This window comes from Tupaia chinensis, unplaced genomic scaffold (genome assembly GCF_000334495.1).
Source record: "Tupaia chinensis unplaced genomic scaffold, TupChi_1.0 Scaffold000238_1, whole genome shotgun sequence".
NCBI lineage: Eukaryota > Metazoa > Chordata > Mammalia > Scandentia > Tupaiidae > Tupaia > Tupaia belangeri.
Window position 1 is genome coordinate 8,281,352 of NW_006159716.1, and position 27,942 is coordinate 8,309,293.

The window sequence follows — 27,942 nt, forward strand, 5'->3', positions numbered from 1 at the left end:
CTTCTCCTGGGGCTTTCACTTTCCCCATCCTTGGGCCCAGCCTCTTCTCCCCTTGCATCTCCGTTCCCCTCCTTGGAAGAAAAGTCCCTCATCTTGCTTGTCTCAGACCCGTAAATCCTGGCGTCGAAAGGATTGGACGAAGGGGACCGGAAGTGTGCGCGGCAGCGGCGGGTCCGCAGGGAACCGACGCCGGAAGTAGCGATTTCTGGAGGATTCCGCTGCTTTCGCGATGGCGGCAATTCCCCCGGACTCTTGGCAGCCGCCCAACGTTTACCTGGAGACCAGGTGAGGGGGTCGGGCCTCTGGGGCTGGGCCCGCGGAGGCAGTGCGGAGCCCGGGCCTTGCGGCGGGGCTCAGTTGCCGGGGCGCTCCTCCCAATGGCCTCCTCGGGGAGGGGCTTGGAGCAGCGGCGGGAGGACCCCCGAGGGCTGAAAGAGGACAGAGCCCGCCTGCGTCCTCGCTCAGCACTGACTCGCCAGAGAGCGCTGCTGCCGCTGTCTGATTACCCTCCTCTGTCCACTCGTTCGTTCATTCATTCAGCATGTACTGAGTCCGCGAGCCAGGGCTTAGGACCTGGACTCGAGGATACATAGGTGGACAGAACACGATACAGCCCTGCCATTAGGAGCTTACGGGATCGTGAAGGAGGCATACGTTACATAGCATGTGATAAGTAGTACATCGTTTAAACAAATGACTATAGAAAATGCAGGAATAAGCACGTTTCCCCTCAGTATCAGAGTGATAGGATAATGACATAATGAAGCATCGCACTGCCACTGCCATGCCCCTGATCTGTGCCATCCCATTTAGTTTAATCCTCCTGGCAACTCAGATCATGTATTATTTCACCACCTCCTCTCGGATTATAGCGGGGGAATTTGGGAGCCTGGTCTGCCTGCCTCAGGAGCTAGGTCCTTTTTTGCCTCATTCATGCCATTGTCTCTTTGGAAAAAGCTCAAAGTGATCATTCCGAAGTGGGACGAGGGATCCTGCTCACAAACCTTGAATAACTTATTGCTGCTGTAACAGTATAAAGTTTAAACTTAGTGTGGCACATAAGGTGGCTTGTTTTCCGTGAAGCTCAAGCCGACCTGCGATTCCCCTCTGCGCAGCCAGGGGCCAGCCAAGGTCCTTCTGTTCTTAACTCCTGCAGCGTTCCACCAGAGCAGAGTTCTCTTAGGCCCCTCTCAATTATTTGCTCATATTCATCTTTCTCCATCGTCCTCACCTTCTTATATGGAAAAGTCCTGCCTCTTCAGGTCCCCATCTGTAATTTCTGAGCTCCCTTGTTAATTTTTTATTTTTTTTAATTACAAAATAAATTTGAAATTTAAATCCAAGCAGGATAGCGATGGATAGAGTAAAAAATAAAAACCAGCACCTCTCTGAAAATCCTATTAATTGTTCAGTTGATAAAGGTCTAGATCTTTTTCTATGAACATTTAAAAACATTTCTGTTTTCTGTTTTATTTTTTGACAAAAATGGGATCATATGATGTGTAAATTTATTTTTTCTATGATTTAATTTTCTTTCATTCAGTAATACATGTCGCTGCTCATAATATAGATTGTTGATATTTTAGTTATTCTTTTTTTTTTTGGAGAGGTTTTCGCTATAGGGCACGTGTGCTCACCAGAGAGACATAGAGACAGAAAGCGAGAAATCACCCCCAGGGGGGATGGCCACGCCGCAATCCCTTCTCTTCCATTCTCTCTCGGGATCTTGGGCACGCATGCACACGCGCCCGGCGTGAGTTTTAAGCCACCGGATCTGGGACGCGAACTGCGGTCGACTACATGGGAGTCCAGCGACATAGCCATTACGCTAACTGCTGGTTCCCCTTCCTTTCTTCTTAAATACTTTTTGCTTGTTTGTTTTTGTTAATTTGTAGAGGGCATGTGTACTTTATCAGAGGGAGATGGGGGGGAGAGAGAGAGAGAGAGAAAGCAAGCACTCCCCTCCATAAGATACAGCTATCCCTTTTCCTTTTGGAATTTGGTTATATTGGTTTTAGATGATCAGTGACTTACTTTTATGTATAGAATATTCCAATTTTGAGTTGTCCATAGTCTTTGTGCTTTAAAAAAGTACCAGAAAGTGTTGGCAGGTGGCATGGTGGTTGGGGTGCTGGACTACTACATGGCTGATTGGAGTTCGAGTCCCAGACCTGGTGGCTTGCTTTTTCACTTCCCCCTTTCTCTCTGTCTCTCTCTGGTCAAAATTAAACAAATCAGCAGTTAGCGTAATGGCTATGTCGCTGGACTCCCACGTAGTCGACCGCGGTTCGCATCCTGGACCCGGTGACTTAAAACTCACGCCGGGCGCGTGTGCGTGCGTGCCCAAGATCCCGAGAGGAGAAGGGATTGCGGCGTGACCATCCCCCCTAGGGGGTGATTTCTCGCTTTCTGTCTCTAATGTCTCTCTCTGTCTGTCTGGCAAACACACGCGCCCTATAGTGAAAATCTCTCAAAAAAAAAAAATTAAGCAAATCAAAATAAAAGAGAGAGAGAAATGAATAAAATTAAATAAAATCATTCTTTGGGGAAAAAATAACATGCCAGAGCCCCTTCATGTTTTACTCAAAGGAGGTAACCTGTGTTTATGTGACTTGCATTGTGTTGTTTTTCTTTGCTGAGCATGAAATCTAATGGTTATCACAGTTTCGTGACTCTCAAGGTGGAAGTCGGGAATCCTAGAGCAGTCCCATAATTTTCCTGTCTGCGTGACCTGTTTGTAATGAGCTGTGCCGTCCTTCCCTGCAGCATGGGGATCATCGTGCTGGAGCTGTACTGGAAGCATGCTCCAAAGACCTGTAAGAACTTCGCCGAGTTGGCTCGTCGGGGCTACTACAACGGCACCAAATTCCACAGAATCATCAAGGACTTCATGATCCAGGGAGGTGACCCAACAGGGACAGGTACAGTGAAGCCGATGTAATTTCTGAAGTCCGACTCTATCCTAAGTGGGTGACAAGGCAGCCAGAGCTTTCTTTTCCACTTTTCAAGAATTGGGTTGGTCAGTTCTGGCCACTATTCCTGCCTTCCCTAAACACACATATGTGAAGTTGACCAGGAACCAGACTCGACTCCTGACCTTGAGAGAACTTTTTAGAACTGTTATGTATTGCTCGCTAAGAGCAAATGACACTTGCCTGAGTTGTAGTCTGATCAATTGAAGGTAAAGGTATCATTTGTAATGTTTTGGGATGAATGAAATGTTGGGTTCTTCTCATCCTGAAATTTCTAATTTCATGTGTCGGATTTCATTTTTTTTTTTTTTTAAAGAGATTTTTGCTGTGGGGTATATGTGCTCACTGGAGACAGAGGGAGAAAGTGAGAAATCACCCTTCCGGGGGGGATGACCATACTGCAATCCCTTCTCTGTTCTCATCTCAGGATCTTGGGCACAAACACGCTTGTCCGTTTCAAGTTTCTGGGTCCAGGATTCAAACCATGGTCAGCCACCTGACCCACTATGCCACCTGCTGGCCCCACCAATGTCTGCTTTTTTGTAGACATACCTTCTTTACCATATTAGGAAGAATGCCCAACTTCTTAATCCTTCTATTTAGAAAATGGGCATTTGGGGACAGACTTTCTTTTAACTGTGTCAGCCTGAACTTTTTCTGTGCACGTGTTAGTTCCTCTATTTGCTAGATCCCCTATCTGTCTTTCTTAGTAGGTTTGAGAGACTGAATATGCAAATGGGCAATGGCCAGACCATAAAACAAAACATAAGACAAAAACAGAACTCTGACTCATCACCTGCAGCAACCAGCTCTGGAAACCAATCTGCTATCTATAGTAACCAGCCTCGGAAGCCACCTACTATCTAGAAGTCAGCCCATTAGCTCTAGCGACTAGTACAGAAGCCAGACAATAGTCCCCAGGGGCCAGCAGGTGGCATGGTGGTTAAGAAGCCTGGAGTCCCATATGGCCGATCATGGTTTGAGTCCCAGAATCGGTGACTTGAAAATCACACTAGGAGTGTGTGCACGCATGTCCAAAATCCTGAGACCAGAATGGAGGAGAAGGGCTTGCAGCATGGCCACCTCCCCTGGTGGGTGATTTCTCACTTTACTTCTCTCTGTGTCTCTCTGGTGGATGCCCATACCCTACAGCAAAAAATCCTAAATAATAATAGCCTCCAAGCATCTAAAACTTGATTACTATTTGACACTGTCCGTAATTTGACACTGGTCCTTGCTTCCAACTTGAGATCCACCAGAGAAGGCCAAATATGTGCCCCTAAATAATCCCATGGGACGGCCCGGTTCTGGTTAGTCACCTGTGATGTCCCCATGCCAACAGCCTCCAGTCACGGCATACCTTCTTCCTTTTTTCCACTCTAAAGCTTTCCTATTTCTCTGCTTGATTTTGATTCTCTGCCAAAATACAGCTGATAGCGACTGACTCCCTCGATAAAGAAGCCGTGAATAAATAGCCTTTGCTTTGATTCGTTCATTTAATACATATTGAGCACCTGCTTTGTGTCAGATACTTTTCTAAACTACAGGTAAAGCTGGGGACTAAGAAACGTAATTCCCGCTCTCTATAAAGCAGGAGAAGGGCTGTGGGAGGCAATTTTAGCAGGGAGTTCAGGGAAGTCCTCTCTCGAGGCGCTGTCGGAGTGGAGATCTGAGTGAAGTAAGAGAGGGATCTTGTGGCTGGAGGGAAAGCGTTCTGTGTGAGGGAGAGTAAGCACAGAGCCCTGAGCAGGAGCCTATGCAGGAGGTCACATAGTACCTTGCAGGGCATGGTTGGGACTTTGAGTTTTATTCTCAGTAAGACGGGAACAAGGAAAGTTTCGAGCAAGGGAGTGACATGATCTCTAACCCATGCTTTAAAAAGATCACTGGCTGTTGTTTGGAGAAAAGGTGTGGGGCAGGAGTAGGGGTCAGGGGTCAGCTAGGAGGATGCAGTAGTCATCCGGTCTAAAAATATGTGGGCGGACGAGGCAAATAATTTGGTAGTGAGAAGTGTCTGGATTTGGATGTATTTTGATGAAGATAGAGCTGATTGGATGGGGCGGTGAGAGAGGAAGGCACTTGAAGAGGATTTTTTTTTTTTTTTGGAGAGGTTTTTACTATAGGGCGCGTGCTCTTACCAGACAGAGAGAGAGAGACAGAAAACAAGAAATCACCCCCCTTGGGGGATGGCCACGCCGCAATCCCTTCTCCATTCTCTTCTCGGGATCCTGGGTGTGCGCCCGGCGTGAATTTTAAGCCACTGGGTCCGGGACGTGAACCGCGGTCGACTACATGGGAGTTCAGTGACATAGCCATTACGCTAACTGCTGGTCTCAAGAGGACTTCTAGATTTTTGACCTAAACTTACTGAGATGGAAAAGGCTGAGAGGGGAACATATTATGTTTGAAATACTTAAAGGTCTTCACACAGTTGTGTTGAAGAAGTAGTTGAATATAAATACGGAGTTGAAGGTCTGGGGTGGAGATGCGCGTTTGGGAATTGCTGGCACGTAGATGGGATTGATGAGGGAAACTGGCGGGAAACTTCACTGTTTCAGTGGTCCTTGCTTCTCAGTCTGACTCTGACCTCATCCTGCTCTTTTGCCTTTACACAAGCTCGGCTCTCTCTGTGGCAGTCTTCTCAGTCTCGTTTTCCTTTTCATTTGCAGTTGGTTTGTTTATCCGCCGTGACCAGAAGCATTCCATTTGTATACTGACAAATTTCAAAATACAGAGTATACAGAAAAGTAGACAAAAGGAGGGGGAGGGAATCACTCAGAAGCGTAGTTACTAAAGATATCTAACCACCATTAGCTGATCCCTCAATAGTGGCATAGTGGTTATGGTGCGAGACTCGCACATGACCAACCGTAGCTCAAGTCCCAGACCCAGCAGCTTGAAAATCACACCAGGCGTGTGTGCATGCGTGGCTGAAATCCCAGGAGAAGGGATTATGGTGTGGCCATCCTCCCAGGGTGATTTCTTACTTCGCTCTCACTGTATGTCGTCTTTCTCTGTTGAGTATACACGCCCTATGGCAGAAACCTTTAAAAGAAAGAAAAAAAGAAAGGAAGGAAGAAAGAAATGGGCATTGTTAATTCTAGGTGCCATTATTCTAGACAACTTTTCAGATAGCTGGTTAAAAGGATGGATGGATAACTAACTAAATGGAAATAATTTCAAGAAAGTGAAATATGTATGCTATTATTTTTAAACAAAAATTTGATTATATTTAATGTTGTATGTATTTAACAGCAAAATCCATTTCTTGCTATGAAAGAGGCCATCGGTACTAAAATTTCCACCATTCTAATCTTCCCTACCTCCTCGTTTTTGTAGTTACTGGTATTATTTTCCGGCCTGCACTCATAATCCCTTCAGCTGCAGTGTGGGTTCTGCACTTCAGAGGTTTCAGTGCTACCACTCCGCTTTTATCTTCACGATGCTGGAGGGCAGGAGTTCTGTTCTGGTCTTTTTTCCTTCCCTTTTTTAAAATTTTTTTTGCTAGAGGGTATGAGTACTTGTTAGAAAGAGAGACAGGAAAAAGCATCCCCCTCACCCTGCGGGATGTCATGCTGCAGTCCCTTTTCTTTCTCTCTCTTTCCCCCTTTCGAGATTTTGGGCACTTTCACACATACCCGACATGTTTCTCAAGCTACTGGTCCAGGACTTGAACTGCATGGTTGGCCATGCGAGATCTGGCTTCCTTAATCCCCGGGCCACCACTGGCCTTTATTTTTTAATTGTCAAAGGGTGTGTGCACTTACCACATAGAGAGCGCTCCTTAGGGGCATGGTCGCACCAGAGTTCCTTTTCCATTTTTCCATCCTGTTGGGATTTTGTGCTGCACTCAGGTACCTGTTCCCCGTGTTTTTCAGCCTACTGAGAATGGCATTTGAACTGTAGTCGGCCACGTGGCTTCCTTAACCACTAGGCTAGGGGACTTGTCCAGAGGGCAGGGTTTCTTGTTAAGTGATTTTACTGCAAGGGCTGGAGGGTGTTAGAATTTTGAATTCCTTCATGTTTGAGAATTTCTGCCTTTTGCCTTTATCCTTGAAAAAGATTGTGGCTGGGTACGCTTTTTTTGGGCCAGATCTTTATTATTGGACAATTATTATTTCAAATCTTTATTATTGGACAATTTTGATCCATTGCCTTCTGGGATTTCTTTATGTGTGTGAATGTCCATTGAGGCATTTTATTTGTGTGTGTGTATTACATTCCTAAAAAAAGAAAAGAATCTCAGGGAGCCAGCAGGTAGCGTGCTTGTTAAGGGCACTGGACTCCTACATGACCAACCATGGTTCAAGTCCCAGACCTGGAGGCTTTCTCTCTCTCCCCCTCTCTCTCTGTCCCTCTCTGGTCAAATTTAAATAAATTTTTTTAATTAAATAAAATAATTTTTTTTAAATGAAAAAGAATCTCAGGATTTCCCCTCCTGTATGTTTCCTCCTTCTTCATGGTCCCTAAGGCCAACCGAGGTTGTTTGTACAATGAAACCAAACTGATGGGGTGGGGGCAGATTATTCTGCTATATCTCTAGATATTATTTTTTAAAGCATTATTTAACTGTCTGGCGAGCGCACGTGCCCTATAGCAAAAACCTGTCAAAAAAAAGAATTATTTAATTTTAATGTTATTCATTGTCATTATTTTATTTTATTATTTATGTATCTATTTATTTATTTATTTTGGAGAGATTTTTGCTATAGGGTGCATGTGCTCGCCAGACAGAGAGAGAGACAGAAAGCAAGAAATCACCCCCCAGGGAGGATGGTCACGCCGCAGTCCCTTCTTCTCCATTCTCCTCTCAGGATCTTGGGCACGCACGCACACGCGCCTGACGTGAATTTTAAGCCACCAGGTCTGGGACGCGAACCGCGGTCAACTACGTGCGAGTCCAGCGACATAGCCATTATGCTAACTGCTAGTTCCCTATTTATTTATTTATTTTTGACGTTGACTAGCACGTGAGAAGGAAAGTGAGAAAGCAAGCGGCCAGGTCCAGGACTCAAACTGGTCAGCCGTGTGGGAGTCCAGCTGCTTTAACCACAATGCTACCTGCCGGCCCCATTTCTCTAGGTCTTTGAGTTGCACAGCAAGTCCAGGGACGATCACTTGTTTAACCTGCCAATGAGGGTCACAGCAATTTTTCCAACTCCGTGGTCACCAATGATTTCAAATTCACCAATGTAACCACGCTTCATCGTCACAGTTAGAAGCTGGACGGTGACTTTGGAGCACGGCCTGATAGCCCAGCCTCTGCCTCTCTTTTTGGCATTGCGGATGCTCTAGAGAGCGTCACCAGGTCGTTCAGGAGCACCATTACGGTGGCATGGAAAGATGTGCCTTCTGGCTTTGAACATGGTTTTGGAGAATACCAAGGCTCAATTTACTCTTTCCTTCAATTTTGAGGAAAATGTTAAATTTCCATTTTTGAATAATTTCTCTGTTGTACTTACTGCATTTTCTATTTCAGGATAGTAGTGGGTCATCGGAAAAGTCATGATGTGTTTTTCTGTGCAAGAAGACTTCGTGACTTTTCCGACGACCCCATCGTTATCATTTGTTGTGTCAGCTTTTGCTTCCTGGATTGGTCACGTTTCTTTTGATTGTGTGAGCTATTTTTCCCATTTTTCTCTGCATTCAACTGAAATAATCTTCTACCTTTACGCTGTGCCTTTTCCAGTTTTCAGTCACGTCCGTCCTGTACTGCTCTAAATTACTAGTTCTTTATTGGTGTCATTTGGGTCACAGTTGGTTCCCTTAGCTCTGTAATCTTTTCTGCCTTGTTCCGTGATTTATTATCTCGTCTTTGAGCTTTTGCTTTATTAGATTCCCGTTTCTGCTGCTCCATCTGTAGCATGAGACAGCTGTGGAGAAGCTACTTCTTAGAGTATGTTTTTCCCCGAGCTGAGTTCCTGGGCTGTGTTTTCCTTCCTTCCCTCCTTTCTTTCTTTCCTTCCATTTATTTGTTTACTTAACTTCCGTGCCCTTTATTTCCCCCATCTTATCCATGCTTGATGCCGGCCCCTGTGTTGTCCCTACGTTTTTATCTGCTCAGGTACGGTATAAATGGATATCCCTTTCCCTTCTCCCCATTACGTGGGACTAATTGTCTTCCTCACTCCCAATGCTCGAATCCTTTCTTTCTGGTTTGTTCCAGCCTGAAGACGTGTGGGAGAGCACAGAGCTCAGTCCATGCTGAGCGAGCCCCCAGCAGAGAGCCTAGCCTCTGAGCTGTCCTCCCAGGCCCTGGAAGCCCTGTCCCAGGCTCCTCCACCAGCCAGTGGTATCCTGTACCCCAATTCCGGACGCTGGGCAGTCCCCCCAGTGTAGCCCAGTGCTCCTGGAGGTGGCCAGCCCTGGTGCCTGCCCTGAGCCCCGATAGCATGTGTGGGCTTTTCTTGAACATTTCCTGGGCTGCTCACCCACTCCTTCTGTTGGCTTCTCAAGACTGGAGGGTATTTGTGAGAATTCTCAACGTGATGCCACTTTCCCGATTACTACCTTCGGGGAGTGCAGGCAGAAGACTCTTCTATTTCTTTCCTTGGCTGACGCTTTTCAGAATTTTTAGAATATGCTTCTTCCCTTATTTGGTTGATGGTAGTGAATTTTTAGCTTTGGAAATTTTCATTTTCTTGTGTTTACTTCATTGGGCATTGGTGGGAGGCCAAGCTAATCCTGTCCCTCTCCGTTCTGTTTCTCTGGAAGCGTTCTGTCGGCGCTTTGATGCACTTCTCTCCCGTCTTACTCTCTCCCTCTCGTTGTCATGAGATGCAGTTTAATTCACAACACCAGTGAGCTGGGAGCCCAAGATTAGTGTACAAGAATCGGAAGTGACTCAGACGTGAGTGGCTCCTGCCAGAGCTTCCCGATATTTCTGTCGTCGATTCGAGATCTTTCATCATGTCACATTTCCATGATACAATTTTCATTAAATTGAATCACTCAGAAGATTTCCAGATAACCACATCAGGCCTCGGGTGTGATGACTGCACAGCCGGCAGGGCTGTGGTGGGAGGTCGAGGGAGTCGGGCCCTCTCGGGCCACTAGTTGACGTCTGCAGGCTGATCAGGGGCACACCGAACATCTCACATGAGCAGCACTAGCGTCCTGGGCTCTTCAGCAAGTTAGGCACCATTTGCATCCCCAGCGTCCCTCAATCCCATTCTGGATCCACGCTTTTCACCATCTTTCTCTAGCACGTCTTTGCCAGGTACTTTCTTCTGACTTCCTGCTTCATTTCCTTTTAAGCTATTTTTCTGTCTTCAAGTGTCTCCCATTGTAAGAACTCCACACTGGCTTCTTTCTTTGCCCTCTGACTGTCTCAGTCGTTTCTACTAACCTCTTCCTCCTCGCCGTGAGACGGGACGTCCTGTCACACCCTTCCTGTAGCTCTCCCTGCTCCATGCACGGCCTCGCAGTGCTCACTAGCCACCACGACTGCCATGATTAATTGTATGCTGATTAGCCCATGTGTCACCCACACTCGGATTTCATCCTTTTTTTTTTTAAGAGGCAGAATTTTGCTATAGGGCATGTGCACTAGAGACAAGAGAGAGACAGAAAGTGAGAAATCACCCCCCAGGGGGGATGGCCACACCACAATCCCTTCTCCTCCATTCTCCTCTCAGGATCTTGGGCACGCACAGGAGTTCCTGGTGTGAGTTTCAAGCTGCCAGGTCCACGACTTATACCGCGGTCGGCCATGTTAGAGTCCAGCGATGCAACCGTTACGCTATCTGTTGTCCCCATCTCTCTTCTTTTTTTGAGATTGTTCAAATAAATTTACTTACTTAATATTGATTAACTACAAAATTTCATATGCAACACATGGCCACTATTACAGGGTTTGGCCTTCTAGAGAAATATGTAAACAGGCATTCTATTAAGATTCTGCCTTCTCAGAAAGGTGAGAAATGACCCAATTCCCAACCCAGAAAAAAATTATCTAAATTATCATATTCTTTAAAAAGTTCCAATAAGTTCTTGGACCAGCAGTTAAGCGTAATGGCTATGTCACTGGACTCCCACGTAGTCGACCGCAGTTCGTGTCCCGGACCCGGTGGCTTAAAACTCACACCGGGTGCGTGTGCGTGCGTGCCCAAGATCCCGAGAGGAGAATGGAGGAGAAGGGATTGAGGCGTGGCCATCCCCCCTGGGGGGTGATTTCTCACTTTCTCTCTGTCTCTCTCTGTCTGGCGAGCGCACACACCCTATAGCAAAAACCTCTCAAAAAAAAAAAAAAAATTTCCAACAGGTTCTTAATACAAGAGTGATTTACAAACTCAACTTTTTGCCTTAACATTTTTCTATGAAGTCTCATTTTTGACCAAAAGAAGACACAAGTTTCTCATTAAACTTCGTTTTGATGTGTCTCAAAATTCTGTGACAGATTTTTGGTCAAGCTGTTTCTATTAAAAAGTACTGATTTTAAAAACTAATAACTTAGGGACCAGCAGTTAGTGTAATGGCTATGTTGCTGGACTCCCATGTAGTCGATCGTGGTTTGAGTCCCAGACCCGGTGACTTAAACTCACGCCGGGCGCGTGTGCGTGCGTGCCCAAGATCCCGAGAAGAGAATGGAGGAGAAGGGAATGCGGCGTGGCCATCCCCCCTGGGGGGTGATTTCTCGCTTTCTGTCTCTCTGTCTCTCTCTGTCTTTCTGGTGAGCGCACACACCCAATAGCAAAAACCTCTCCAAAAAAAAAAGACACCATCTCTTAAAAACTAATAAAACTGCCACACACACAAAACAATGAAATGGTCCACAAAACATTTTCCTTTCCTTCCAAAGGTTTTGCGATGTATTGTTATCATTAACCAGTCTTTTACTATTAAACCAATTTAAGACAGACAGTTCTGAGACTGTCCTTCCACCACTGATTAAGACTGGGGTGGCAGGAATTAGGGATATTAATTTAGCCTTCTGAGCTTTCTGGGCAGACGTGGTGACCTTGCCGGCTCCAGCTCCTTCTTGTCCACGGCTTTGATGACACTCACAGCAACTGTCCGTCTCATATCACGAGCAGCAAAATGACCCAGAGGAGGAGAGTCAGAGAAGCTCTCGACACACACGGGCATGCCAGAAACCATATCAACAATGGCAGCATCACCAGATTTCAAACATTTAGGGCCATCTTCCGGCTTTTTACCAGAACGGCGATCAATCTTTCCGTTCCTTGAGCTCAGCAAACTTGCAAGCAATGTGAGCTGTGTGACAATCCAGTACAGGGGCAGAGCCAGCACTGATTTGGCCTGGATGGTTCAGGATAATCACCTGAGCAGTGAAGCTAGCTGCTTCCAATGGTGGGTCATTTTTGCTGCCACCAGCAACATTGCCACATCAAACATCTTTGACAGACACGTTCTTGACATTGAAACCCATGTTGTCCCCAGGAAGAGCTTCACTCAGAGTTTCATGGTGCATTTCAACTGACTTTACTTTAGTTGTCACATTGACTGGTGCAAAGGCGACCACCATACCAGGTTTGAGCACACCAGTCTCCACTCAGCCGACAGGGACAGTGCCAATACCACCAATTTTGTGCACATGCTGGAGGGCAGACGTGAGGGCTTGTCAGTTGGACGAGTTGGTGGCAGGATGCAGTCCAGAGCTTCCAGCAGTGTAGTTCCACTGACACTGCCACCTTCACGGGTGACTTTCCATCCCTTGAACCATGGCATATTAGCACTTGGCTCCAACATGTTGTCACCATTCCAACCAGAAATTGGCACAAACGCTACTGTGTCGGGATTGTAGCCAATTTTCTTAATGTAGGTGCTGACTTTTAACAATTTCCTCATATCTCTTCTGACTGTAGGGTGGCTCGGTAGAATCCATTTTGTTAACACCAACAATTAGTTGTTTCACACCCAGTGTATAAGCCAGAACGGCATGCTCACGGGTCTGCCCGTTCTTGGAGATACCAGCCGCAAATTAACCAACACCAGCAGCCACAATCAGGACAGCCCAGTCGGCCTGAGATGTGCCTGTAATCATGTTCTTGATAAAGTCTCTGTGTCCTGGGGCATGGATGATAGTCACATAGTAGTTGCTGGTCTGATTTCCACAGGGAGATACCGATGGTGAGACCACGCTCACGTTCAGCTTTCAGTTTAGCCAAGACCCAGGCGTACTTGAAGGAGCCCTTTCCCATCTCACAGCCTCCTCCTCAAATGTTTCGATGGTTCTTTCGTCAGTCCCACCACATGGGTAGACCAGATGGCCGGGAGTGGTGGACTTGCCGGAATCCATGTGTCCAGTGACAACGATGTTGATGTGAGTCTTCTCCTTTGCCATTTTGGCTTTGATTTAGCAGTGGTTTTCATGACACCTTTGTTCTGGCAGCAAACCCGTTGAGAAAAAGTCCCCGTCTCTCTTCTTGATAGCCCAATGAATACCTGAAATTTAATGTGTCAAACAGCAAGCTCACTGTTCATTTGATCTTTTTTTTTTTTTTAAGAGAGATTTGTGCTATCGGGCATGTGTGCTTGCTAGAGAGGCAGAGAGATAGAAGGTGAGAAGTCACCCCCGCAGGGGGATGACCATGCTGCAGTCCCTTCTTGAAATCTCCATTCTTCCCTCGGAATTTTGGGCCTGCACACACATGCACCCGGCGTGTGTTTTAAGCTGTCGGGTCCGAGACTTGAACTGCAGTCGACTACGTGGGAGTCCGGCCATACAACTGTTATGTCATTTGCTAGTCCCTAATCTGATGAACATTTGTGGAGAGTCTGGTGAGTACCTGAGCTGTTCTAAGGCCAGTGAGGGGTACATAAGTAGGCATTAGAAGGCCAAGGCATTTTTTTTCCCCTGTAGCTCGCAGCCCTGCCAGGAGACAAGCTATTCACTGTAAGGAACAGCTAGAAAGCGCTAGCATAAATGTGTAGGCACATGCTAGTATGGTATAGATTATCGTGTAATGTGGGTTAGAATCATTGATGAGTAGAGTGGGAGGTGAGCCCTGGAAGAAAGGTAGAATTTTAACTCTTAGGAGGAAGGAGGCGGGGCATTTTGGGTCTAGGAAGAGTGAATGCAGAGCAGAGGCAGGAGTAACCGACGTGCCAGGTGTGGAGGGGAACCCAGCGTCCTGGCTGTCACATCTCCCTCCCTGGCCTGGTAACCCAGCCACTTCTCCACACTAGGACAAGGCTTAAAATGTGATTCTAAGGCCCCTGTAAAATTCGCGGGTCTCTGTGTTTTGCAGACAGTAAAGGGGATGTTTGGAGCAGGTACGGAGTTGTAGGAGACCATGTAGGGAGGGGATTGCTGGGCCAGCTGAGGAGACCCTCAGCAGAGGAGTCCAGATTGGGGCAGTTGTGATTCAGGGACCACTTGGGATTGGGAGTCTAGGATGGGGAAACGAAGTTCAGATGTGGCATGTGAGCAGGTAGAATAGTGTGAGGCGAAGAGCAGGCACGGCAGCCCAGCGGGCCTGAGTTCGAATCTTGGCAACAAGTGAACACTTCCTAAACATAGGCAAGTGGGACCAGTAGAGGGCATGATGGTTACGTCTCTGGGCTCCCATGTAGTCAGCTGCACTTCGAGTCCCGGACCCGGCGGCGTAAAACTCATGCGTGTGCCGAGAATCCCGAGAGGAGAATGGAGGAGAGATTGTGGCATGGCCATCCTCCCTGGGGGTGATTTCTCAGTCTCTGTTTCTCCAGTAAGTGCACGTGCCCTATAGCAATAATCTCTCTTTAAAAAACGAAAAAGGACAAGTTAATAACCTTGCTGAGCCTTCTCATCTATAAGTGGGGAGGATGGTGTCACATCACCTGGAGTTACCGGAAGATGTGAATGAGCCGATGTGTGTAAAGTGGTCAGCGCAGCCATGTCACAATATAGGAGTTCAGAAAAGCGCTGGTACTCGGTATTTATCGTGGTTAACTCGCTTAACAGAAGTCGAATGGACGCCTCTGTAGTCTGGGCATTGTTCTAAGAGCTGGGTGGCAGTAGTGGAGGAAGTCCTGTGGGGCTCTTATTCTGGGGACGAGGCACAGTGACAGAATAAGTACAGGACGTACCTAAAGGGGCCAGCAGGTGGTGTGGAGGATGGGGCAGCTGGATCCCACATGGCTGACTGCGGTGTGCGTCCTGGACCTGGTGACTTGAAAAACGCGCTGGGTGTGTGTGTCCATGCCCAGAAATCCCGAGAAGAGAACGGAGGAGAAGGGACTGTGGCATGGCCATTCCCCCTGGTTGATGATTTCTTACTCCCTGCCCCTCTTCTCTGGCAAGCACATGTGCCCTACAGCAAACTTTAAAAAAAAAAAAAAAAAAAAAAAAAAAGACTATACTGAAAGTTCATGACAATGAATGGAAAAACATTATGTACTTTAAGAGGGTAGAGCAGGGTTCTCAACCTTGGCATGGTTGACTTCGGACTGGATAATTCCCACTGTGGCGACTATCCTGTGCATTATAGGATGTTTAGCTGCACGCCTGGCCTCTATAGCCTAGATACCAGGAAGCCCCTCAGTGGTGGCACCAAAAAAGGTCCCCTTGGGACCACAGATGGCGTAATGGCTATGTCACTGGACTCCCATGTAGTCAACTGCAGTTTGAGTCCCAGACCCGGTGGCTTAAACTTACACCAAGAGCATGTGAATGAGTGCCCAAGTTCCCAAGAGGAGGGAGGAGAAGGGATTTCGGTGTGGCCATCCCCCCTGGGAGGGTGATTTCTCACTTTCTGTCTCTCTGTCTCTCTCTGTCTTTCTGGCGAGCACACGCCCTATAGCAAAAACCTCTCCAAAAAAAAAAAAAAGTTCCCCAGACATTGCCCAAGTCCCCAAGGGTCAAAAGCACTCCTGATTGCGGTCCACTGGAGGCAGAGGGTGAGTGGGGTGCTATTCCAGATCATGGGATTAGGGAGGGCCTCTCTGACCAGGTGACATCTGAGCAGAGCTCTGAATGAAATGAAGCAGGGAGCCGTGAGCCATCCGGCCAAGGACCCTCCAAAGGGAGCACAGCCCGGAGGCCTCAGGCCAGGGCGTGCTTTGGCAGGAAGCAGCACTAGGACTGCTGTGGCTGGAGCGGGTGAGTGAGGGTGACAGGAAATGGCTTTGGAGGGGAGCAGAGCAGCTGATCGTGGAGCATCCTCTACGCTGTGACGAGGACTGGATTTTGTTCTGTGAGGTGAAGTGCCACTGAAGGGTGTTAAGCTAGGCAGTGCCATAGTCAGACCTGTTCTAAAACTGTCCCCCCGCTGCCGGGTCAAGGCTAGGCTGGAGGCAGGGAGACCAGGGGAGGCTTCTGTTGTCAGAGCGGAAGATGATTGTGATACAGGGCCAGCTCCGTGGTGCAGGGGTAATGCACTGCCTAGGAGAAGCCGGATCCCACGTGGTTCAGACTCCCAGCCCTGCCAGCCTCAAGCCCAGGACGGAGCCAGCTGGAGGTCTGGAGGGAGGGGGTTGTGGCCTGACTCCTTACACAGGTGTACAGCCTGGAGGTGGTTTTATGCGCTGCCTTTGTATTCCAGCATCTTGACTTGGACAGGAGGGCGGGTGTGGGATTTCCACTTGTGGTTTTATATCTGTGCCTAAAAATGTCAGATTTGGGGTTTTTCAGTTTAAAGATGCTCAACCTATATGTATTTTTGTTTGTTTTAAGAGATGGCCTTGCTGTGATGTCAGGCTGGCCTTGAACTACCAATCCTCCTGTCTCGGCCTGTTGAATAGCCGAGACTGTAGGCACCTGGCCTTCAACCTGTATCAATATATACATTTTAGGGAACCAGCAGTTAGCGTAATGGCTATGTCGCTGGACTCCCACGTAGTCAACCGCGGTTCGCATCCCAGACCCCGTGGCTTAAAACTCACGCCGGGCACGTGTGCGTGCGTGCCCAAGATCCCGAGTGGAGAAGGGATTGCGGCATGGCCGTCCCCCCTGGGGGGTGATGTCTGGCGAGCGCATATATATAATATATACACACACATTTTAAAATACCAAGAGGAGGGTGCTTGCCCCCACACCTGTCACCCACTCAGACAGGTGCACGTTCGCACTCTGCCATGGATAAAGAAGAAAGTGTGGACCAGGGTGAGAGCAGCTGGCTACTGCTGGTCCTCTGGGGTGCAGACACCAAGGCGGGGCTAGGGGTCTGAGTTTATCCAGCTCAGGTATCGGGGAAGATAAAGGACAGGGAGCTGGGGTTGGAGGTGAAGTGTCCACATGGCCGTGCAGCCGACACCTGTGAGGAGAGGGAGGGCGCTGCCAGTGGGAACCAGGAGGACGTAGTCATGGAAACCAAGTGAGAACAGTATTTCGAGAAGGGTGATGTCACGTCAGGTGCTGCTTGTCAATCAAGTAAGGTGAGGCCTGAGTTTAACAACAGGGAAATCCTGGCACCTTGACAAGAGCAGTTTCAGTGCAGTGATGGGGACAAAAATCAGAATGGTGAACATTTGAGAGAATGGGGTGGCCAGCAGGTGGCATGGTGGTTAAGGCCCTGAACTCCCTCACAGCTGCAGTTCGAATCCCGGACTGGTAGCTTGCTTTCTCACTTTCCCTCTTTCTCTCTGTCTCTCATGTGAGTGTACATGCCCTGTAAAAAAATAGTCAAAGAATGGGACGGGGTAGGGACATGAAGGGATACAGAGAAATAGGAAGATAATTGGAAACAAGGGAGTTTGTCAGGCAGCCAGGTCCAGGAGTCATACTACTGCGCGGCTGGCCCTGTAGGATCCAGTGCCTTAAGCACCACGCCACCTGCTGGCCCCACGGAGTTGCTGTCTTTGTCTCTAAGACAGGAAATACTAGAAACATGCTAATAGGAATGACCCATTCGATACAGGGAGGGGGACACTGTAGCTGCAAAATTATTTGAAGGTGAATGGGATTAGGTGCACTTGGTGGAATTGTCAAACGAACGAACAATTTATTCATACAGTGTGTTAATAACGGAGGAAGGGAGGGAGGTGGGTAGAGGCGTAGGCGGGGACATGGATTTGGTGAGAGCATTTGAAATTTCTCTTCTGAATACGTTCTTTGTTTCAGGAAGAAGTAAGAAGCAAAGTATATTGTCCTCAAAGAAAGGAGTACAGGGGAGTGGTGGGGGTTTGAGGACAGAGACCCTGGAATAGGCCCAGGCAAGCTGCCTCCCGGGATGGCACTGCTAACCATGACCCCCTCCTGCCTCATGGCTGACTACACAGCTTGAGCCTCGGACCCAGCAGCTTGAAAAACACACCGGGGGCTGGCACGTGGCATGGTGATTGGGGATGCCAAAGGAGGAAGAGATGGAGAGGGATCGTGGCATGATCATGCCCCATGATGGTGGTGGTGGGGGGGTGCTTTCTCGTTTTATCTCTAGCTAGCACACTCGCCCTCTGGTAAAGCTTTTTAAAAAGGAGCTAGCAGCTGGCGTGGTGGTTCAGGGCGCCAAATTCCCACATGGCCGACCACAGTTCGAGTCTTGGACCTGGCAGCTTGCTTTCTCATTTTCTCTCTCTCCCTCACTCTGTCCCTCTCTGATCAAATTTAAATAAATAAAGATAAATAATTCGTAAACAAAGAAAGAAAAGACTGGGGCTCGTCATGTTTGCTGTGTGTTATATTGGCTTATCGGAAAAGTCATGATGCATATCTCTGTTTTTCTATGCGAACATGCATCATGACTTTTCCGGCGACCCAGTACATGACATGGTCTCGCTCAGTTCTACTAACAAGGCTGTGGGATATAGGTACTACAGGTATTTTCATTTCACAGACTAGGAACCCACGGCTTAGAAAAGGTAGGTATCTCACGTAAGATTAAACGTATAGAAAATGGTGGAGTGGGAACAGGAATCCCAGTCTCTCTGATGTCAGAGGCAAGTGAGAAAGAGAAGACTCCACTTTAAGATTTACAAAGCTGGGGCCAGCAGGTCAGCAGGTGCTGTAGTAGTCAGGCACTGGATTCCCACATAGTTGGCCATGATTCGAGTCTCAGTCCCAGTGGCTTGAAACTCATGCTGGGCGTGTCTGCGTGCGTGCCCAAGATCCCGAGAGGAGAATGGAGAAGGGATTGCAGCGTGGCCATCCCCTAAGGGAGGTGATTTCTCGCTTCCGTCTCTCTGTCCTCTCTGTCTCTCTGGGGAGCACACACTCCCTGCAGGAAACCCTGTGTAAGAAGAATTACTCAGTCTCCTGGGAGAGCTGCGACATTCCCACAGTAGGTCTGGTATCTCGCGTTTGTCCCTGTGGTCCAGCAGCACTGCCTGCTCTGTCACTAACAGGGATAGCTTCAGTTAGCAGGGCTTTTGGCTACAGGTAACAGAAAACGCAGTGGCCGTTTTGTTTTCCTGACACAGAACGTCTGGGGGTAAGCAGTTACTAGTGGGGCTGCCGGCCAGAGCTGTCAGGGACCGGGCATGCTCTGTCTGCTTCACTGTCCTCAGCGTGTTGGCCTTTGGTCTCCAGCGTTCCCACGATTTCAAGACGGCTGCTGCTGCTCCTGACATCACCCTCCTTTCAAAGAAGGAAGCACGTGGGTGCCCAGCGTCCTGAGCAGCTTGAGGGCTGGGGAAATGGGGTCTTAGCGTGACGAGCCCCTCAAGGGTGCTTTCTCACAGGCATGTGTGTGTGCATGAGCTAGGATTAGGGGAAAAGAAGAAGAGGGGAGAGGACAGGGAGGTGACTCTGGATCGAAGGCAAAGGAGGGCGCCTGTCCCTTTGTGTCAGGAAAGCCGTAGCTTCTTCAGCAGCTTTGCTCGCAGGCTTGTATTGCTACCAGTGAGTCAGAACTGGGTCACCTGTCCGCCCCTGGCTGCAGAAGGGGCTGGTCAGTGCCTGCCTGCCCCGCGTGAGTCGAGGCTGGCTGTGGAAAAGGAGGGTGTCTATTAGAGGCACTCTTGCCGAAGGAAGGCCGTGTGTGTGGCCTGTTGGTTCCCCCTGGTGTCAAGTGTCCCCACAGGCAGAGCTTTCCCGGGAGCACCCTAATGGGTCACTCCCTCCTGTGGCTGCTTTGAGACTGAGTGTTAATCCATGACCCATCGGCTGTGGTGGGAGGAGCGGGACAGAGAATACCGAGTATGTAACTATGTAAGAAACCATTCTGCAGGGACCAGCAGTTGGTATAATGGCTATGTCGTTGGACTCCCATGTAGTCAACCGTAGTTCGAGTCCTGGACCTGGTGGCTTAAACTCACTCAGGGCACGTGTGCGTGTGTGCCCAAGATCCCAAGAGGAGAAAGGAGGAGAAGGGATTGCGGCGTGGCCATCCCCCCTGGGGGGTGATTTCTCGCTTTCTGTCTCTGTCTCTCTGGTGAGCACACGCGCCCTATAGCAAAAACCTCTCAAAAAAAAAAAAAAAAAGAAAGAAAGAAAGAAAAAGAAAAGAAAGAAACCACTCTGCATGTCTGGAGCCCAGCCATGTCTCCAGTTCATCTTGAGATGAACAAGAGGAGTGAGTGAGCGAGAGGAGACACCAGAGGAGTCTTGGTGGTAAGCATATTGTTTGTTTCTAAAAAGCAACATTTTAAGATCATAAAAGGCTTAAGGAATTTCAACTGCAAAAACTCCTGTACATCAGAAGATCTCTTTAAAAGTTTTTTGTTTGCTTGTTTGTTTTTTTAGTTTTTTGCCATAGGACATGTGTGCTTGCTGGAAAGAGAGAGAAAAAGCAAGTGAGAAATCATTCCCCAGGGCAACAGCCATGCTGCAATCCCTTTTCCATTCTCCTCAGGATTTTGAGCACAAATGCATACGCACCCAATATGATTTTCAAGCCACCGGGTCCAGGACTAGAGAACTGCAGTTGGCCATGTGGGAGCCCTTTGCCTTAACTACCACACCACTTGTTGGGACCCCTCCTCATTAAAAGATTTTTTAAAAGTCAACTGGGGGGTGGCAACAGGTGGCATGGTGGTTAAAGGTGCTGGACTCCCACGTGGCCAACCGCTGTTCAAGTCCTAGGCCTGGTGACTTGCTTTCTCACTTTCCCTCTCTCTCTTTCACTGTCTCTCTCTGATCAAACTGGAAAATAATAACAATAAATAAAGATAAGTAAAATAATTATTATTTTTTTTAAAGTCAACTGGGAGAAGGTATTTTGCAAAAGATTTAATATTAATAATATACAGGCTGATTATTCAAAATGGATTTTTTGGACTATTTTCAGATGTTGGAATATTTGCATATAGATAATGAGATATCTTGAGGATGGCACCCAAGTCTAAACATGAAATTCGTTTGTTTCATATACACTTTATACATGTAGCCTGAAAGTAATTTTATATAATATCTCTGTATTTATGGCATCTTGACTTTGACATGAGGGCAGGTGTGGAATTTTCCACTTGCAGAGTTATAACTATGCTTAAAAAGTTTCAGATCGCAGAGCTTTTCAGATCAGAGATGCTCAACCTGTATGTATTCTTTATTCGTTTCAAGAGATGAGGTCTTGCCGTGCTGTTCAGGCTGGCCTTGAACTAGCAATCCTCCTACCTCAGGCTCCCGAATAGCTGGGACTGTAGGCCTTCAACCTGTATGTATACATTTTAAAATATCTAACCACTCTGTGGAAGAGTGGCTCTTCACAAGAGGGAGAAAGCTCAGTAGCCGGTAAACACAAAGTTCCCGCACAACTTCAGGGTACACAGTTGGAACGATGCAAGAGATCTCGCACCTGCGTGACAAATGTTAGAAAATGACAGAGGCAGGAGGAGGAAGAGCGCTGGGGTTAGGGTTGCACGTTGTTTCATCCTCTGGCGAAAAAAGACATTTAAAAAAACCTAGCAGTGATGAAATATCGTAAACTGTGAGCCCACACATCCCCCAAAGAGGCACAGTCCCCCGAGAACTTCTGGACCTGGGTTTGGGAGATGGAATCGGAGTAGTTGCTACAGCAAGGCTGCTAGTAGCAGAGGTTGGGAAGATCCTTAGTATCCACAGACAGGGGAAAGGGTAAGACATACTACAGAGACCTGCATGAAACAAAGCGGATGAATCTTCCCAACAAAAAAGCCAATCGCAGAAGGATACATAATATGTCAGTTATACTTATAGTAAAACAAAAATGCATGTAAATGACAAATACCCGGTCAGAATAGTGGTTACCCAAGAGGGAAATGGGATTCTTCAAAGCAGGTGTTAGCTCTTGGATAAGAGGGTAGGAATGGGTGCCTGGGGTGTCTTACCTGGATTTGGATACCGTATTTCTCTGGGGGAGAGGTCATTGTCATGTCATTTTTGGTATCTTTTGTATGTCTGAAATTGAATACATTGTTAAGTGTTTAAAAGAGAGGACAGGGCCAGCCAAGTGGCGTGGTGGTTAAGGCAGCTGGACCATATGACCAAGTGTACACGGTTCGAGTCCCAACCTGGCAGCTTGGAAAATACACTGGGGGGGACCAGCAGTTAGCGTAATGGCTATATCACTGGACTCCCACGTAGTCGACCGCGGTTCGCGTCCCGGACCTGGGGGCTTAAACTCACGCTGGGCGCGTGTGCGTGCGTGTCCAAGATCCCGAGAGGAGAGTGGAGGAGAAGGGATTGCGGCGTGGCCATCCCCTCTGGGGGGTGATTTCAACTATAAAATAAAAGAGAAGACTGAAGAGGAGAACGGACGGGAACAGGCCCACCTGCCTCCGTTGTGTCTGTGTGGGCCCGCACACGGCCTGCTAAGTCTCAGCGTTGCCGACTCCGTAACTACATGCTGACATCTGGGTGGTGTGCGGGGCACCAGAGCCCTCTACACGTCCTGTCCCTACCACTTCTCCCCCATTGCACGTGCCCAAAGGAGTGCTTGGATTGGGATCCTTTGTCTTTCTCATCTCGCTGCAAGGCACACTGTGAGTCGGGGTGTGGAGAGAGCATGTTGTGAGTGCACCATGCTCCAGCATGGCTGGAAGGCCCGGCTCTCGGCTCTCCATCGCTGCAGTGGCCAAGTGCCTTGAGAGTAAAGGGGCGGCGGCGCTTCCCTCTCGTCTCCGTTCCTGCTTACCCATAGAGGACAGGGAAGCCCGGCCTCGGCTGCGGCTCTTCACCTGCCTGTCCCTTGTCCTCTGCCTCCTGGCGATGCTTCGTGATAGTTTCCAGTTCCGAGAGGGCAGGGGCCTGGAGGTGGTGTTCCACGGAGATGGCTCGCAGAGGTCAGAGCTCTGGTCAGCCTGCGGCAGACGGGCTCCCCTGAGCTGAATCCTCAGCACGCTCTGCACGTAGGCCTAACCTCGGCTTGGCCGTTTTGGGGCCCTCTCTTCTCTCACCTTCAGCCCCAGCTCAGCCAGGCAGGGACCTTGCTGGTCATCAGAGGGCAGAGCACAGGAGTGGGGCTGAGGCAGAGAGGATGACGGTTACGAGGCTGCTGTTCGGAAGCACACTGGCGGGGCAGGGTTTGGGAAATGAATTTCTCCATGGTTTTGTGTAGTTCGGTAATTTCCTGGAAGTATAGGTAGCCTAGGCCAGGTGGGAGGCACCCCCTAGTCTGTTAGGGTTCACCCTCATTTCCTTTCGCACCAGGAATGTGTTTTCTTCTGGAGCAGGGCTGTGACAGGCTCCCTGTGGTGGGGCAGCCTAAAAGGTAAAGCAAGGGGTTTTCGCCATGGATACACCTTAGCCGTGCCAGGGGCCTTGGCAGGGAACTGGCCATGGTCCGTAAGCTCCTGCTTTTAGAGCAGACTGTAAAGGGAGGTGAACTCCAAGTGTGGGCTGTTTTCTGGCTGTCAGGGACACGAAGTCCTGTGTCCACTTCGACTCAGGATGCTCTGCTGTGGCTGGTCAGCATGGAGAAACCAGTGTCATTCAGCGAGGAGTACAGTTGACTATCAGAGGGGTCTTAGAAAGTTCATGGAAATGCATATTAAAAGCTATGCCTGGATCTCAAAGTTTATTTTTTGTTTTTTAATTTGCCAGAGGGTGCATGTGCTCACAAGAGAGAGACAAAGGAAAGGGAGAAATCACTCGCTAAGGAGGTGTGGTCACTGTGCAGTCCCTTCCCCTCCATCTCTCCAATGTGTTTTTAAGCTGCTGGGGCTGGGATTTGAACTGTGCATTTGGCCATGTGGGATCTGGTTCCCTTAATCACTAGGCCATTGGGCTGTCCCAGGTTCAGGTGGGTTTTTTGCACCAAAATGAATTTATCCTTTTTTTTATTTTAGCGGGGGTTTTTTTGTTGTTGTTTTAGAGGTTTTGACCCATGACACATGCACTCTGCAGGGAGAGAGAGAAAGAGACAGAGACAGTGAGAGGGAAAGTGATAAATCACCCCCTGAAGGGTTGGCCACGCCACAATCCTTTTTCCTCCGTTCTCCTCCCAGGATCTTGGGCATGCACGCACACGTGCCCGGTATGAATTTCAAGCCCCTGGGTTCAGGAATCAAATCGTAGTCAGTCACGTGAGAGTCCAGTGACATAACCGCTATGCCATCTGCTGGCTCCAGTGAACTTATTCTTAATTCCATTTTCCAAAACCCTTTTTGAAGTCCCCTTATTGGTTAATATTGGTTGGAAAATTGCCTCCTATTTTTGTGTTTCCTATAAGAAAAGCTTATTTAACTCACACCCTTTTGCTATAAGAACAAAATCCACCTGCGCTCTGGGTGCCCAGCACAGAACGTAAGTGATGTCTGGTGGTGATGCTGCCGGAGCTCACTCCCAGTCCCATGGTCTTCATTTTCTCTTTAGGATCTTCTTTCAGTGGGCCCTATCTTTTTTTTTTTTTTAAAGAATTATTTATTTTTTATTTCCATGTATTATTTTTTTTAAATAATTATTTTACTTAACTTTATTTATTTTTATTTTCGCCAGAGAGGGACAGAGAGAGAGAGAAAGCGAGCCACCAGGTCCGGGACTTGAACCGTGGTCGGCCATGTGGAAGTCCAGCACCCTTAAACCACCATGCCACCTGCCGACCTCATATTATTATTATTATTATTAATGATTATTATTATTATTATTATTATTTAGAGGTTTTTGCTATAGGGAGCGTGTGCTCGACAGAGACAGAGTTAGAAAGCGAGAAATCACCCCCCAGGGGTATGCCCATGCGGCAATCCCTTCTCTATTCTCCTGTAGAGATCTTGGGCATGTACTCAGGCACATGCGCCCGGCGTGAGTTTAAGCCACCGGGTCCGGGACTTGAACCGCAGTCGGCTACATGGGAGTCCAGCGACATAGCCATTACGCTAACTGCTGGTCCCCATATTATTATTTTTTAACTTGACCAGAGAGAGCTAGAGAAAGGGAGAAAGCAAGCCGCTAGGTCTGGGACTCGAACTGCAGTTGGCCATGTGGGAGTCCAGCACCTTTAGTCACCATGCCACCTGCTGGCCCCTATCTGCTGTAATATTCTTTTCTGCTACATTGCCACTTGCCACTGTTCCTACTTCTCCTTAAGCTGATAACTTTGACTTAAATGCATTGTACTGTCCATTACCCTGGTTAAGGGTGGCAAACGGGTCACACCTCTTGCTCCATCTCTGATGCAGTAGTTATGGCTGCCCGGATTCCGAGGCTAGTCTAAGCTCAGCAGGCATGAATCTGGATTGAGTAACAGTGTCTGTTAACACCACCGGGATAGGGCTTGGGGCACTCCTGCCTGAAATGTTGATTATGGGGTTAAAAAATAAGAAAGGTTTTAATATTTCAGGTATGAGTGGTACTTGTCTGTCGATGATCAGATTACAGAGCATTTTCATGCATTTTTTTAACACTTTGTTTTCTACATTTTTTACAGTGAACAGTTATTACTTTAATAAGTAGGAAGTAACAGTATTATTTTGAAAAGAAACTCTTACCTGAATGAAATCAGTGACTCGCTCACTAATGCTCTGTAGGTCTTGGTTCTATGTTGCAGTATAGCTGGTGGGGGCCTGGTGTGCTCACTGCCCTTTCCTTTCCTGTTCTCTGAAAAACGCTTTGACCCTGGCCATTGCTCTTGCCGAGAGGTACAAATGGACCGACTGGTTCGTTTCTTGTCTTCTGCTCGGCAGGTCGAGGCGGTGCGTCTATCTATGGCAAGCAGTTTGAAGACGAGCTTCACCCAGACTTGAAATTCACAGGTGAGTGCGGAATCTGCCCGGATGGGGTAGGAAGGGGGAAGTGCACTTTAAAAGCTCACTCTTGTGGTGAGTGTCTGACACGGGCATGGTGCCAGGTACTGCCCAGCCATGGCGCCACTGAGAGCCTGGCAGATTAGAGAAAGCGGCGCCTCTCCCGCAGTCCCAAGTGGCTCCGGGTGCGGGGCTGAGTGTGCCCCAGTCTGACTCCTTGTTGAGTGTCAGAAACTGTAAGATACCAACTGCTTCTTCCACAGAGACCTTGCTGGGCTGTAAGGGGAGTCAGGGACACAGTCTAGCGGTTAGCCGGTCGAGCTGGGGAGTCGTGTGGACGGGGAAGAGGAGGTCACCAGGACAGCGTGGGGATGCTGGTGGCAGAGGTCAGAACAGAGCCCTGGCCCCTCAGCTCTGTGCTGGGCCGTGAGTCATTCATACTCTTCTCTCCCTCCTTTCTTCCCACCAGGGGCTGGAATTCTCGCGATGGCCAACGCTGGGCCTGACACCAACGGCAGCCAGTTTTTTGTGACCCTCGCCCCCACCCAGTGGCTCGACGGCAAACATACCATTTTTGGCCGAGTGTGTCAGGGTATAGGAATGGTGAATCGAGTGGGCATGGTGGAAACCAACTCTCAGGACCGTCCCGTGGACGACGTGAAGATCATCAAGGCGTACCCTTCCGGGTAGATATGCCGCCCTCGTGGGCATCCCAGGTCTGCCAGGACAGCCTCCGCGAGCCGGCTTCCGGATGGCCTGCAGTTCCATGTGCCTGTCAGCTCCACTTGGACCTTGCAGATCATGGCCGGTCAAAGGGGAAGGAAGCTGGGGTCTTGGGTGAGTTAGAGATGGAGCGTATGTTAATAGGATGCTGCTTTTCTCTCCTCCCATGCCTAGCTGGACAGGCTACATGCAGAAATGCCCATAGTGTTTATTCACGGGTCACTGCCCCCACGAAGGACCCCTACTGCCCTCCTTGTGTGTGTGTGCTCCGACACACTTGGAAGAAATGAAGCAGACACTGTCGTTTCACAGTGTCCGGCCACACTCCTTCCGGGGGCATTGGTATTCCGGCCTACACTGCAGCCTCTGGTGGCCGACGGTCACAGAATTTGAAACCCACTGGTGTCCCTTAGCTCGGTTGTACAGGCTTTGTCTCCTGCACTGGCTCTTCCAGGGACGTATGCCTCTCTCCCCCTCAGAACCAGCACATCAGCACTGCTGTTTCTGACACTTAGACATCCCACGCAAAGTCACATTGAATTTTTGCCAAATAAAAACGCATCCAACAATCAAGTTTCCAAGAAGGTGTCAAGTGGGGAATGATAATGTGTAATAATCGAGAAATGAATTTATTAAAAGGAGGCAGAAGCATTGACCATTTTATTCCCAGGAAGAAGAAGAAATCTGTACCGAGCACAAGAACAGACTATGAGCTTGCCTTTAAAAGGAGAAGCACAAACCTGAGTTTTTTGGTTTTGTTTTTGTTTTTTCAGAGAGATTTTTGCTATAGGGCGTGTGTGCTCTCCAGAGAGACAGAGAAAGACGCAGGCAGAAAGCAAGAAATCACTCCCTGGGGGAGATGACCACACCACTATCCTCCCTCCTCAACTCTCCTCCTGGGATTTTGGGCAGGAAACACGCACACCCAGCGTGAGTTTCAAGCCGCCAGGTCCAGGATTTGAACTGTGGTCGACAATGTGGGAGTCCAGTGACAAAACCGTTACACCATCTGCTGGTCTCCCACCTGAATTTTTTAAACCTAAAACATAAGAGAACTTAGATAAAAGATTTTTAAGTTTATGTGGTTTTTTTAATTTTTCTGCATTTGGGGGGAGGAATGGGGTTGAAAGGAGTTAATACCTATGTGGTACATAAAAACTTTCGAAATAAAAATGTCCGAAATAAAATGGCATTGATGGTGGTATCACATCATCGCTGTAGTCTGATTTTTAAATATTGCATACATTCTAACAGCCTTTTTTTTTTTTTT

At 48.2% G+C, this 27,942-nt stretch overlaps 1 protein-coding gene across 1 annotated transcript; it reads left to right on the forward strand.

Annotated features, from left to right (window-relative positions):
* PPIL1 (peptidylprolyl isomerase like 1) lies at positions 1 to 27,278 on the forward strand. The gene is made up of 4 exons (XM_006148632.3): positions 1 to 285; positions 2,767 to 2,921; positions 25,890 to 25,958; positions 26,419 to 27,278. The coding sequence occupies exons 1-4, from the start codon at positions 230 to 232 to the stop codon at positions 26,637 to 26,639; spliced, it is 501 nt and encodes a 166-aa protein (XP_006148694.1). The 5' UTR covers positions 1 to 229; the 3' UTR covers positions 26,640 to 27,278.
* The last annotated feature ends 664 nt before the right edge of the window (positions 27,279 to 27,942 follow it).